General features: G+C 43.2%; 1 protein-coding gene across 1 annotated transcript in view; it reads left to right on the forward strand.

Moving 5' to 3' along the window:
• Positions 1–13,230, forward strand: part of BMP6 (bone morphogenetic protein 6) — a 165,971-nt gene that overhangs the window by 136,573 nt on the left and 16,168 nt on the right. Inside the window, exons 3-4 of the mRNA XM_008165349.4 lie at positions 5,418–5,566; positions 7,241–7,438. Of these exons, the coding sequence (XP_008163571.2) occupies positions 5,418–5,566; positions 7,241–7,438 (347 nt within the window). The remainder of the gene's footprint in view (positions 1–5,417; positions 5,567–7,240; positions 7,439–13,230) is intronic.

The following is a 13,230-nucleotide window of genomic DNA, read 5'->3' on the forward strand; positions in this document are numbered from 1 at the left end:
TTAACACCCACAGACATTTTGTTGAAAGGTTTAGTGAGATTTTAGCTAACGAAATATTTAATTACGGGGGAAAACACCATAATTAGATGCAAACTATTCCTCCCATAAATGTCCTGACTACATGGCCAGGATTCTGGTGTTAAGAATAGTAGCTATAGTTGATATTTATATCTGGATATTTATAAATGGATTCGCTTCCAGAGTACTGGAGTTAGGGCAGAATTTATGATTCACACAGACAAATCATACTTCTCCCTTAGACTGTGTGATTCTTTCAGCCACTTGCAATTGTTGTCTTGACCTTTGTTCGCACGGCCTGATCCAAAGTCGGCTGGAGGCTATGGAAACACTCCCATTTACTTCAGTGAGTTTTGAGTCAGACCCATAAAGTGAGGTCTAGAGGAATGAGCTCCGAACTGAGTGAGGAATTCCTGACTCTCATCTCTCCAGTCAGCTTGCAGTGTAGTCTTGGGAAAAATCACTTCACCTCATTGCCCCAGTTTCCCCCATTTACTTACTTCCCCATAATAATACAAACCTATCACTTATACAGTGTTTTACGTGTTTAATGGGCTGCACAAACATTACTGAATTAACTACTTGCAGGAGTTTGAGTATTAAGTATGATTAAAATCTTGATTAAGTTCTCAGATATCACAGTGATGATGAGCACAGTGTAAATACAGAAAAGGAAAACTGTTTATGGATATAAAATACTAGGGACAATTTAACTAAGTGTTAAGAAATGGTTCATTATGGTGTTGGAACTTCACTTCTATATACTGTATTAAAAAGTCCTCTTTTAGGACTTGCAGGAGACTACATAGTATCCTTGAAATGAAGAGAAGTTTGTGCGTGGATTAGTGATAGCATCAGATTCTGTCTGTCTTGAGTCTGTCTTATCAGGTCGTAGGTAGCTTGCTCAGACCACCTCTTGCCCATTTCTGACTCTCCACTAACAGTCTTTCTCTTTCGCTCCCCTCCAGTCTTCTCTGCCTGGTCCATGTTCCCTATCCATTCCTACCTTTCTGCTGCTCCTAAATGCAAAAAGTACGATACAGTTTTTAATAATATGGTCACAAACTACTTTTTTCCACAGGGCCCCTACCTCATTCACGGCACAGGATGGACGGTGCTCACTGAATGGCTAGCTATTGAATATTTTGTTTTATCCTCATTGTTCAATGTGTGGCCCCAGGCCTTACTCCTGGCACACTATTCAAAGCCCTGCTCTGAAGACCGAATTAATATTTCTCATCGGCTTTTTTTATAGCACTCCTCATGATAGAATCTGAGTGTTTCACCAAACCTTAATCAATCTTCACAACCCCAATTTTACAAATGAGGAACCGAGGCACCGACAGATTAAAGTAAAACATGTCCACTAATTTTGGATTCCCAGTTTGAGATGGTTAAGGGCCTGACTTTTCTGAGTATTTAGCATTTTGCAGTCCTTCATATATTCAGAACTGGGCTCAATTGACTTCTATTGCAGCTGTGAGTATTCAGCACTTCCACAAAGTTTGGCACCCAGGAAATGAGGAAAACATATTTAGTGGCCACCTGTGAAAAATTTGGCGTCAGTGACTATTCTGTGGCAGAGGTAGGGATACAATCCTGTTCCCCAGGGCAGCTTTCAGCTGCCTTAACCATCAGACCTTCCTTTCTCTTCCTGCAATCCCCTGCCTCATTCACTACACACCTTCCAACTTCTTCCGTAAATGAGGCAAGGAGCTTACGGACAGCGGCCTCGTTTGCTACACAACCCAGATTAATTCCTGAGCAATCACCATGCATACACAGACAGGGACAAAATTAAGGCTGCGCAGGCAACTTTATTTTTGGCATTTCTTAAGTTTCAAGTGCTTGATTGTACAATCTTAACATTGGTGAGGTTTTTCAGTTTGCTTTTGCAAAAATGTAGAAAATTACTCATGGAGAACCATATTTATCCCCCCTCACTCCATGAGCTATCAGCAGGGTTAGAACCTTTAGATTCACCACACAGACCTCTGCCATTTGAGTTTACAGAATAATTGGTGGTAGTAGTAGGTTATTATTCTCTATGGGGGTCTGTGACCACAGGAGGATGATGAGACAGATGCACATTGTGCCAGTGGGTTTCACAGATATTTTCAGACCGCAGAGGAATGTTGAGACTTGGGAATCCTGGGCTTAATACTGGTTTCTCGAGGGGAATGTGCTGTAGTGGTTACAGACCCCTTTCTGTTCCCATCTTCCCCAAGCCTGACCACTCCAGCTTGTCCCTTTCTCAGTCCGTCTCACTCCTCACCCTTCTGCATTTCAGTTAGACTTTCTTCTCCATGCTGCCTGGATGCCAGCAGGGGACCCTGAAAACACAGGAGAGGCTGCTTGTAGTTTTGGGACCTGGATCCACAGTGGACTTCAGCTGACAGGAGGAGCAATTGCAGGGAAAGTTCTGCTCTGCCGTGTAGCCATATGCCGGTGCATGCTCTGTTGCTCTGTGGGGATGGCATACAAACAGTCAGATTGCCATGTAGGAGCTATGTGGAGATGAAGCATCGTTGGTGCAGATGGACTCTGTGACATTGTGCAGTCTATATGGCTTTATAAAAACATGATAATAAGTGAATATAATGTAACTGGGATATGCTTCGTGCAAAAGGTCTCTTGTAAGGTATCATTACAAAGCTCATAATCTACTGAGTGTGATCATCCTATTTGTAGAAATGTACCACTCTTGTATCTAAAACTAGAAATACAAAACATAACTCTGAGGGCCTATTGTAATTATGTAAGGTGTGGGCCATTAATGATGGTTTGGAATCTTGATGACTCTCATTAACCAGGACCATTGTTTGCAGATGGCTGTGTTTACCTGTTAGTCTTCCTGTATACGTGTGTGATGGCAAGTGGGCAATGAAGTCTTGCAGTGACGTGATCATGTCACCTGAACTGGAATCCATCTTTAACCTGGTGCTTTTCCAGTGTGTGGGGGGGAAACCCAGAGGGACAAAGGGTTCCCGCCTTATGCAAAAGATATATAAAGGGGTGGAAGAGAACAGAGGGAGAGAGGAGCCATCATGAAGAATCCCCTAGCTATCACCTGAGCTGGAACAAGAGCTGTACCAGGGGAAATAATTGTGCCCAGGCCTGGAAGGTGTCCAGTCTGAGAAAAACTTACTGAAGCATCTCTGAGGGTGAGATTATCTGTATTTAGCTTTATTAGACATAGACTTGCACATTTTATTTTATTTTGCTTGATGACTTACTTCGTTCTGTCTGTTACTATTTGGAACCACTTAAATCCTACTGTCTGTATTTAATAAAATCACTTTTTATTTAGTAATTTACTCAGAGTATGTATTAATACCTGGGGGAGCAAACAACTGTGCATCTCTCTCTATCAGTGTTATAGAGGGCGAACAATTTGAGTTTGCCCTGCATAAGCCTTATGCAGGGTAAAATGGATTTATCTGGGTTTAGACCCCATTGGGAGTTGGGCATCTGAGTGCTAAAGACAAGCACACTTCTGTAAGCTGTTTTCAGGTAAACTTGCAGCTTTGGGGCAAGTGATTCAGACCCTGGGTCTGTGTTGGAGCAGACGGGAGTGTCTGGCTCAGCAAGACAGGGTGCTGGAGTCCGGAGCTGGCAGGGAAAACAGAAGCAGGGGTAGTCTTTGCACATTAGGTTGCAGCTCCCAAGGGGGTTTCTGTGTTCCAACCCATCACAGACTCTTCAGAGAATTTAGCTGCTAAAGTCTGAGTCTTTACTGAACATGGACAAATTTTGGTAAATTTTCACAGGGAGAGCAAAAGGCACATCCTTACTTAGAGCAGGCCTCTGCCAAATTTCAAATCCCCACTCCAAAGTATGAAGTGTTAGGGCTTCTCTATGAAATGACTGGAAACATTTTTTAACATGAGGAAAACATTTTCTCCTAATTTTGTTCCTGGAAACAGCTAAACCATTTTTTTTTCTGAAAATTAAAATGTCAGCACAAGTTGTTATTTTGATAAAGTTACAACAGCTGAAAACAGGCCTTATAGTGGTAAGTATCAGGCTACCTTAACTATAGGTGCTTCTACTAGTGTCACCTATAACATCTGTGGAATAATACTTCAATAGTTGGCTTCATAAACCTGTACCAAGGAGAAGAGCTAGTGGAATAGTGGTGCTGGCTGGAAAATGGTGAGAATTTTTAGAGGAGTTTTTTTTTTTTTTTACAATTTAAAAAATTGACTCAGGCCTATTGAATAATCTGTAAACCTATTTGGGTGGAAGTAATGTGTCAGTTATTTAGGGTTTGGGGATTAGAGGAAGGCAGGCTGAAGCATGTTAGGGAGGAGGAGGGCAGAGATGATTTACAGGAAGAAGATTGAAGAGGGAAGTTCAGAGGAGAGACAGAGTGCAGGGACTGAGAGGACCCACTTGCACCTGTGTAGCCCACTTCAGAGGGTGCCAGGGACCAATCTGGAAGATTTATTAAGACTCTGGACTGATTCAGCAGTTAATCCCTCTCTAGTTGTTGTGCTCCAGGGTACACAGCATGCCTGGTGAAGCCCAAATCTTGCAACCATAGAGTTTTTCCAAAGCATACAGCAGCTAACCAGCCCGACCACTTGCTGCTACTGGAGGTGAAGGTCACAGAATTTCCCCTGAAACACTTTTCCCATTGGAAGGGAGGATGCAAAGACTCCTGTGGGAAAGGCTGCTGAGTCAACCACAGAGTGTGGTTACTAGCAGAGGGAGGAGCAAAGCCTTTCCACTATAAAAAGTAGCTGCACTAAGAGCCCCAATATACTGACACGCTTATTTTTCCATGTGTGATCTCATGTAAACCAAACTACTGGGCAATATGACATAGCATTTGGCCAAAAATAAAATGTAACTCAAACAAAACTTTTTCTGTAATTAATCTTTGATGGGAAAAGGGGGACAGGTAGCCTGTTTTCTCACTTTCCTTACGCTCTTATTAATTGTAATGTGTTTTTGCAAAAGAAATAGTGAGAGGATTGGTGTCAGAGATCCAAATTAATGTTGCAATATTGGCTCATCATACATAAGAATTGTAGCCCTTTACATAAATAGGGATACATATTAGGAAACAGAGAGACATGGTAATAACTTTTGGCCACTGTACAATCTAGATTCTCTGTACATTCAGGCCTCACTGGGGTAAGGCTTAAAATGCAGTTACCAACACACAATCCTAAGTATTAGCATTTCTGTAGCTGGCATGGGTTCCACAAGCCTAGAAAACAGCTACATTTTTGTAACATTTTGAACTTTATGTGCAGAAGCACATGCCTTTTCATGGTGAAATTATAGTAACAAATGAGCAATATTTTAATTTCGACTCTTCCCACTACTGTGATAGTGGAAGCACATGGGGAAATCTGGAACCCCCCTCATGTTCCTGTTCTCTTTTGCAGAGATTCTGATCTGTTTTTGCTGGATACCAGAGCAGTGTGGGCCTCAGAAGAAGGTTGGCTGGAGTTTGACATCACTGCCACCAGTAACATGTGGGTGATGAACCCTCAGCACAACATGGGGCTCCAGCTGAGTGTGGTGACCAGGGATGGTAAGTTACAGACCAACTTACTTGATTCATCTGGCAGGTGATTGTCTTTGTTAATTGTTTATAGCCATCAGCCCTAAGGTGATGGTCTGGGTAATGTATCCAAGTGTACAACTGTGATGTGATAGACTAGGCAATGCATTCAAATGCACAGATTGAAGGCTACTTACTGTCTGTCTGTCTGGTCTTCTATGTATCTCTCTAAAATACTTTGAGTTCTTTCTGTTGTATGTATTACATATGTAGATCCTGTCATAGTTAGCGCATAGGAATGCCACTTTCCCCATACACAAGTGGCCTAGTTTGCAGATGCTCTCCATTTCTGACGCTCCCATTGACCTCCGCACCTCTGAAAATCCAGCCAAATAAGTTTTATTCTTTTATTTTTTCAAACTGATGAAAACATTTTCCAGTGTAACTTTTTTTAAAAAGAGGTCCACATTTAAGATGTGCAATGGCTTTAAAACTGATGCTAGATTTGCTGCAACTGTTGTTTCTGCCACCTCAGAATCCCTCCTACTACTGAGCTAGCCTTAAAAACATCCGAGGCTAAAGCACATCTATCATTGACTCCAGTGAAGCCAGGGTTTCACCCACTGCCTTCAGTCTATCAGTTGCTGATAAAAGCATTGCCTCCAGAAAGAAGCAGCAGCAGAATTTTCACTAACATGAATGAAAAGCACTAAGGCTTGTGATCCACATTACAAATCCTAATTAAGCCTTGCAATAGTGCTGTGGGGTACAGAAGTATTATGGTAATCAGTTTACAGATGGAGAAACTGATGCACAGATGCAGAGTGTCCAGCATGACATGGAGTGTCAGTAGCACAACTGGGGATAGAACCCATGAGTTTGTCTCCCAGTGTAGTACTCTAACCATGAGATGCAATTGATCAGATTCCACTTGTGGGAATGGCTTTGCGGACTGTGGGACTGAGAGCTGCAGAAGAAACAGTAATGTTTACAATCCATGTCAACTTTGAAAGATGGAAAAAGGGAGGTTGGTGGTGGGAAGGTGGAAGAAAAGGATGGAAGATGGGGAAGGAGGAGATGATGGAGAATGTAAGACTGGAATGACAACATGGAGTGGTGTGGAATCATGTCTGCCTTCCACTTTTTTCCATTTTCTTCATCCTATTTTGAGTTCCTCCATAAAACTCAAGCAAGAGATCAGAGACTGTCCTGTGTCTGTTTTGCCAAAAGAAATGTGGGATGCTAGTGTCCACCTATCTGTATGAGCTACTGATATGATGCTATGCCCAAACTCTAAGCTCTTTATGGGAAAGGTATCCAGCCTTTTTTCCCTCCAAATTTCCCAGGGTTTTCTCCTTAATGTCTCTATTCTTGGTGGCTCAGAAGTGTCATCACTAATTTTACAACAGATTTAGGCATTTAATTATATATGTATAATATACCAATGCCTATACACCGCGTTAGAGATGCTATAAGAATTCAAAACGTCCTTGCTCTGGAGAGCTCACAGTCCAAGTTAGAGAATGTCATGAAGAAGACAACAGGCTATGGTGGAGGGGATAAAGGAGGAGAGAGAACAGAAAAGAAGGGGAAAGGGAATGCTACTTGTGGGAGAGCGTCTGTGTTGCTAGCAAAAACTATTCAAGACTGTGTTGATTTTTTAACACACCTTTTTTATTTTGTTTTATTTTGTTCCATTTGAAGGTCTCAATGTAAACCCTAGAGCAGCAGGCCTGATAGGCCGAAATGGCCCTTACGACAAGCAGCCTTTCATGGTGGCCTTTTTCAAAGTGAGTGAGGTTCATGTTCGGACCACTAGGTCAGCCACAAGCAGGCGCAGGCAGCAGAATCGAAACCGCTCCACTCAGTCTCAAGATGTTTCCAGGGTATCTAGTGTTACAGGTAATTTTTGCAACATCTCTTTTCGCTGGAGATCTTTTCTCTTCTAAGATCTTCCATTTGCTTTGATATGTGAAAAAGCACAAAAGGGGCATGGCCAAAATAAAATGAAATAAGCACAGAGGAGCAGGCTACATTTACAAGAGCCTGAGAGAAGAATGTTCATGTAACATTTGCTTTTACTAGGGACTTCCTAAGTCCATGGGTGAAATCCTGGCCTCATTTAAATCAGTGCCATCGATTTCAATGAGGCCACGATTTCATCTCCGATCCTTTGGACCAGTGATCTGCTGCAGAGTAACATTTGCCTAGCAGTATGCTGCTGGCATGAAATATCAGGTATTAAACATCTCTAAGTACTGAAACACTACCATTTACACCACTCCATGCGTGTATTTTTAGTCCAGGTCTGACTAAGAAGCGATGATGGATTCTCTTCTTTAATTCAGAAAAAGCACAGTAGTATAGTGCAGTTTTTACCCTAAGAATCACATTATTAGGCTAGACTTCAAGGCAATATGCTGCTAGGTTTCTCAGTGTGAAAGTGAGTTGTGCACATGGAAGGATGGGGTGTGCCTTTTAAACTCTTGTTAGAGCTGCTCGATGATACAAAGGGAGAGCTAACAGATTTAAATTTGATCTCAGGCATCTTATCACCAGTGTTGACTTTTTATTTTTAAAATTTTGCAATATATCCCCATCTTTCCATCAGTTAATGGTATTTTGTTCATTTAAAAAAAGTCTAGCTTGAACATCATAGCGCACACATGCAGTCTTGCCTACCTCTTAACTGGCATGAGTTGTAAGCCACATAGGAATGGTTGAAGAACGGGCTTAAGAGAAAAGCATTTGCTGTCTCATTGAAACTGGTTGGAAAATTCTGAAATTTGGATGAAAATTGAGGAAATATCTTTTGTTTTCCAACCAGCTCTGCATCGTATCATAAAGCTGAAAGTCCTTCCTTTTTAGGATATATTTTTGGTGAATGTACTGAGCATCTCTTTTGCTCCCTGATCAAACTGTAGCATTTCTGGAGCAATTGAGATTGATTATTTTGCTTATACTGCCCCCTTCTTTCACAGTAAACTCCTTAGCTTTTTTTTACTGTACTCCAAAATAAACTCACAATAGATTCATTTATCTTCAGAAAAAACTGTGAAACTTAGTGAATGTTATTGATACTTAACTAATGTCAGTCAGTGGGCTCCTTGGAGACAACAGTGCACACACGATAGTGATTTAGAAACGTCCATGTACTCCCTGTTTTGCTGTAACAGCTAGACTGGGTTTTGAATTTGTGCTTAAAATGTAATTCATAGACAGTGGAGTTTAAGGCCAGAAGGGACCATTAGCTCATCTACTCCTTAATATCACAGGCCATTACATTTTAGCCAGTTATCCTGTATTGAGCCCAGTAACTTGCGGCCAGTTGCTAGGAAGAACCCACATGTTACATTAACTTTTAGAATCCTAAAAGCGTGTACTAAAAGGTGACCTGCAATAGGGTTGTAACCATTATCATTACCATTAATGACAATTAGGCTATCCATCAGCATGTGCGGGAGCTCTGATTGGCTTCTTTCCCCTATGCTTCCACTTCAGCCAATCAGACAGGGATTTCCTCATAGACTAGGTATTTTCTTTGCAGGCTGGTAGGAGAATTGGGAAGTCTGTAGGTTATGGGGGAACCCATTGGTTTGCAGCTGCATTGTTTGAGGGAGGGCATTGCAAATCCCTTGCCTGCTTCTGCCTTCCTTAAGGTCAAAGGCCAGTTTCCTTCACAAAGAGCAACCCCCACCCACCCCAGACTATAAGCATCCCCATGTAATAACCTACCCTGCCAATTCCAGTTACTTAAATAAAAGCAATGTTTATGTTACACAGATAATGAGAGAAATCCTAAACAAAGCCTAATCGCTGTGAAAAGCTGAGCTAACATGATTGAAAGTTTACTTACAGGAATACAGGTTAGGTACAATGAAAGCTTTATATCAGAAGGTGAGAACGTTCTCAGCCAGCTGCCTCCAGCCCATCTGATGTTAGTGCTCTGGAGGGATGGAGGGGGAATGTGTGTGTGTGTGTGTGTGTGAGAATCCAAGAATTCTCTCTCCGGGGTCACTCACTCAAGAGTGCATTAACATATTGGCGTTTCATCAGCCCTGATAATCACAACTTGCTTACATACTGTGCTTTAGCTTCCACCATGCAGGGCTGTAAGGCTGTATCCCCTTTAAGAAGCCACATCCAATCCCACAGGTATAATCATTGGACTTGGCTCCATTGGAACCAGCTTTAGTTCCTCAGCGACTGTTTGCAAAAGTATGTGTCATGCTTGTTCACTAGGTTACCCTTGTGATCAATTTGCCCCCAGTAATGTAAGTAAGCACATCTTATTCATACAGATTTTAAAAGCAGTAGGCTCAGTCATTTAGCACAAAGTGTATAATTAATATATTCAGATAGAGCCAGGTTTTTCATTCCCTCTCAATGATGATGTGAGGGCTGTTAATGTTTGTACAGCACATTTGAAATGTTAAGTGCAGCGTCTCATTCTAGAATTGGAAATTGGCTGATATTTCATGCTGATGACATTTGAGGCAGAATAGACTCCACTTTCACTTCCATTAACTCTGCAGAGCTGGCTGACAAAAACAAGCTTTTACTACTTTAAAATCAGAAGATGCGATTCAAAGCCCCAGAGGGAGCAGATATATTGGGCAAAAGGGGGACGTTTTTACATAATCGCTTTTCTGACTATAACCACTCAGATTATAAAATGACAAAAGGGAAAAAATAACTAGTCATTTTGTGGTTTCAAGTGCTTTTTTGAGCACTTTAGCTCAAGCCAACTTTAATTTAAAACCTGGGGTTTGGCAGACTAGTAGTCAACAAGGTAATGTTGAACCTTTGTGGATTTTCAAAAAAAGGGAAAAATTAAAACTGAGATGTTGGTTGGCTTATTTGAAAAAGAAAGAGAGAAATTCTTTCTAGTGTAGTACTGTTAGTCTATTGTTCCTCATCCAGGGTTGATTTAATAGCCTGTGTTAAGATGATAGAATCTAATGACTACCCAGGGAGTGCTTTATGGTTTGGTCCATGATTAATAGTGAAAGGTTTAAAAGCTATGGTTTAAAAAAAAAAATCTTTGCAATCATGCCCCTGCACTTTTCTCATGTATTGACATGCAATGAGATTGGGAGAACTCCCATGGGTACAGAAGGAGAATGTAGCCCTGGATGTCACCCTAGGTGCGATAGCAAACTTTGAGGGTTACCATCCCAGCCGGTTAAACTCTAATGGCTCTCAACAGTATTGAACCTCATGTAATTTCAGACTTTTATTCTTCTTCTGCAAACTCTGTTACATGGATCTTTTTTTAAAGGCTTGTGAGGAGACTAGAATAGGTAGTTCACCAAACTAAGGCCCCTGGTTCAGCAAGGTACTACCTACATGTCTAACTTTAAGCAGGTCTTAGTGACGTAAGTAGATGGCCAGTCCCATTGAAGTCACTAGGATGACTCACCTGCTTAAAGTTAGGCACGTGTTTTGAGCACCTTGCTGAACTAGGTCTAAATTGTTAAAGAAAAGATGATGGTGTAAATGGACCAAAGTTCAGGAGACTTCAGAGCCAAGGCTTCCTCTCCACCCTGTGCTCTCCTGCTATCCTGAGATCTCCTAGCATTATGGAGCCTCCGATGTAAAGCACTGTCACATCTGGACGTAATGGTGAGTTCATGTCACTAGGCTAGTTCCTTCGAGTCCATTTCCAGGGTAATGTATTATCTTTGGGGTTGCTTTCTTCCTCTTGTGATTCTCTTCTCATTCTCCCCTTTGGTTTCTCTGCTTCCCCGCACCCTCTTACCGCAACTTCTGATCAGTGTTTAAAACGGCAACTGAGAAGTTGCTAGGCCTGGTGAAGTTGATACATTCAACAACTTAGGCCTTGTCTACACTACGAGAGTAGTTCGATTTTACTTGCATCGAATTTTTGTAATCGATATTGCAAAGTCGAACGTGTGTGTCCACACTAAGGACAGTAATTCGACTTTGTGCGTCCACACTAACGGTGATAGCGTCGACATTCGAAGCGGTGCACTGTGGTCAGCTATCCCACAGTTCCCGCAGTCCCCTCTGCCCATTGGAATTCTGGGTGTAGCCGGCAATGCCTTCTGGGTAACAAAATGAGTCGAGGGTGCTTTTGGGAAACTGTCGTCATCCGTCCATCACTCCCGCCCTCCCTCCCTGAAAGCGCCGGCGGGAAAACAGTTCGCGCGCTTTTCCAGTCATTGACAGCGCGGACGCCACTGTACTCCGAGCATGGAGCCCGCTGCGACCATCGCTGCAGTTGTGGCCGCTCTCAACGTCTCGCAGCTTATCATAAAGGTTTCCCTGAGGCAGATGCAGAAAAGTCAGGCAAGGAGGCTACGGCACCGCGGTGATGTCCTGAAGTCTGAGAGTAGCACAGACCTGTCAGAAAGCAGGCGACCCAGCGCCGAGGACATCACAGTGGCAATGGGTCATGTTGATGCCGTGGAACGGCGATTCTGGGCACGGGAAACAAGCACTGAGTGGTGGGACCGCATAGTGCTGCAGGTCTGGGATGAATCCCAGTGGCTGCGAAACTTTCGCATGCGGAAGGGAACTTTCCTGGAACTTTGTGAGTTGCTGTCCCCTGCCCTGAAGCGCAGTGACACCCGGTTGCGAGCTGCACTGAGTGTACAGAAGCGAGTGGCCATAGCCCTGTGGAAGCTTGCAACGCCAGACAGCTACCGGTCAGTCGCGAACCAGTTTGGGGTGGGCAAATCTACCGTGGGGGTTGTTGTGATGCAAGTAGCGAAGGCAATCGTTGATGTACTGCTGCCAAAGGTAGTGACCCTGGGAAACGTGGAGGCGATCATAGATGGCTTCGCAGCGATGGGATTCCCAAACTGCGGTGGGGCCATAGATGGAACTCACATCCCTATCCTGGCACCGGACCACCAGGCCACCCAGTACATTAACCGAAAGGGATACTTTTCCATGGTGCTGCAAGCACTGGTGGACCACAGGGGACGTTTTACCAACATCTACGTGGGATGGCCGGGCAAGGTTCATGACGCTCGTGTTTTCAGGAACTCTGGTCTGTTTAGACGGCTGCAACAAGGTATTTACTTCCCGGACCACAAAATAACTGTTGGGGATGTGGAGATGCCTATAGTCATCCTCGGGGACCCAGCCTACCCGCTAATGCCCTGGCTCATGAAGCCCTATACTGGCGCCCTGGACACTGAAAAAGAACTCTTCAACTACCGGCTGAGCAAGTGCAGAATGGTGGTGGAGTGTGCTTTTGGCCGTCTCAAGGGGAGATGGAGAAGCTTACTGACTCGCTGTGATCTCAGCGAAACCAATATCCCCATTGTTATAGCAGCTTGCTGTGTGCTCCACAATCTCTGTGAGAGCAAGGGGGAGACCTTTATGGCGGGGTGGGAGGTTGAGGAAAATAGCCTGGCTGGTGATTACTCACAGCCAGACAGCCGGGCGATTAGAAGAGACCAGCGGGAAGCGCTGTGCATCCGGGAGGCTTTGAAAGCAAAGTTCCTGAGTGAGCAGGGTAACCTGTGATTTTATAGTTTGTGTACTGAGAAGCTAAACCTGCCCCCGTTTCTTTACCCAGGTAATGTTGACTATCCTATCCAGTTACATACCCCCTTCACCCCCCCTCCAACACACGTGTCGAAATAAAAATAGTTCTACTTTGTTAAAGCACACCGTTTTCTTTAATACTGTTTTAGCGGGAATTTTTTAAAACTGGGACG

The sequence above is a fragment of the Chrysemys picta genome, chromosome 2, assembly GCF_011386835.1.
Source record: "Chrysemys picta bellii isolate R12L10 chromosome 2, ASM1138683v2, whole genome shotgun sequence".
NCBI classification, from domain to species: domain Eukaryota; kingdom Metazoa; phylum Chordata; order Testudines; family Emydidae; genus Chrysemys; species Chrysemys picta.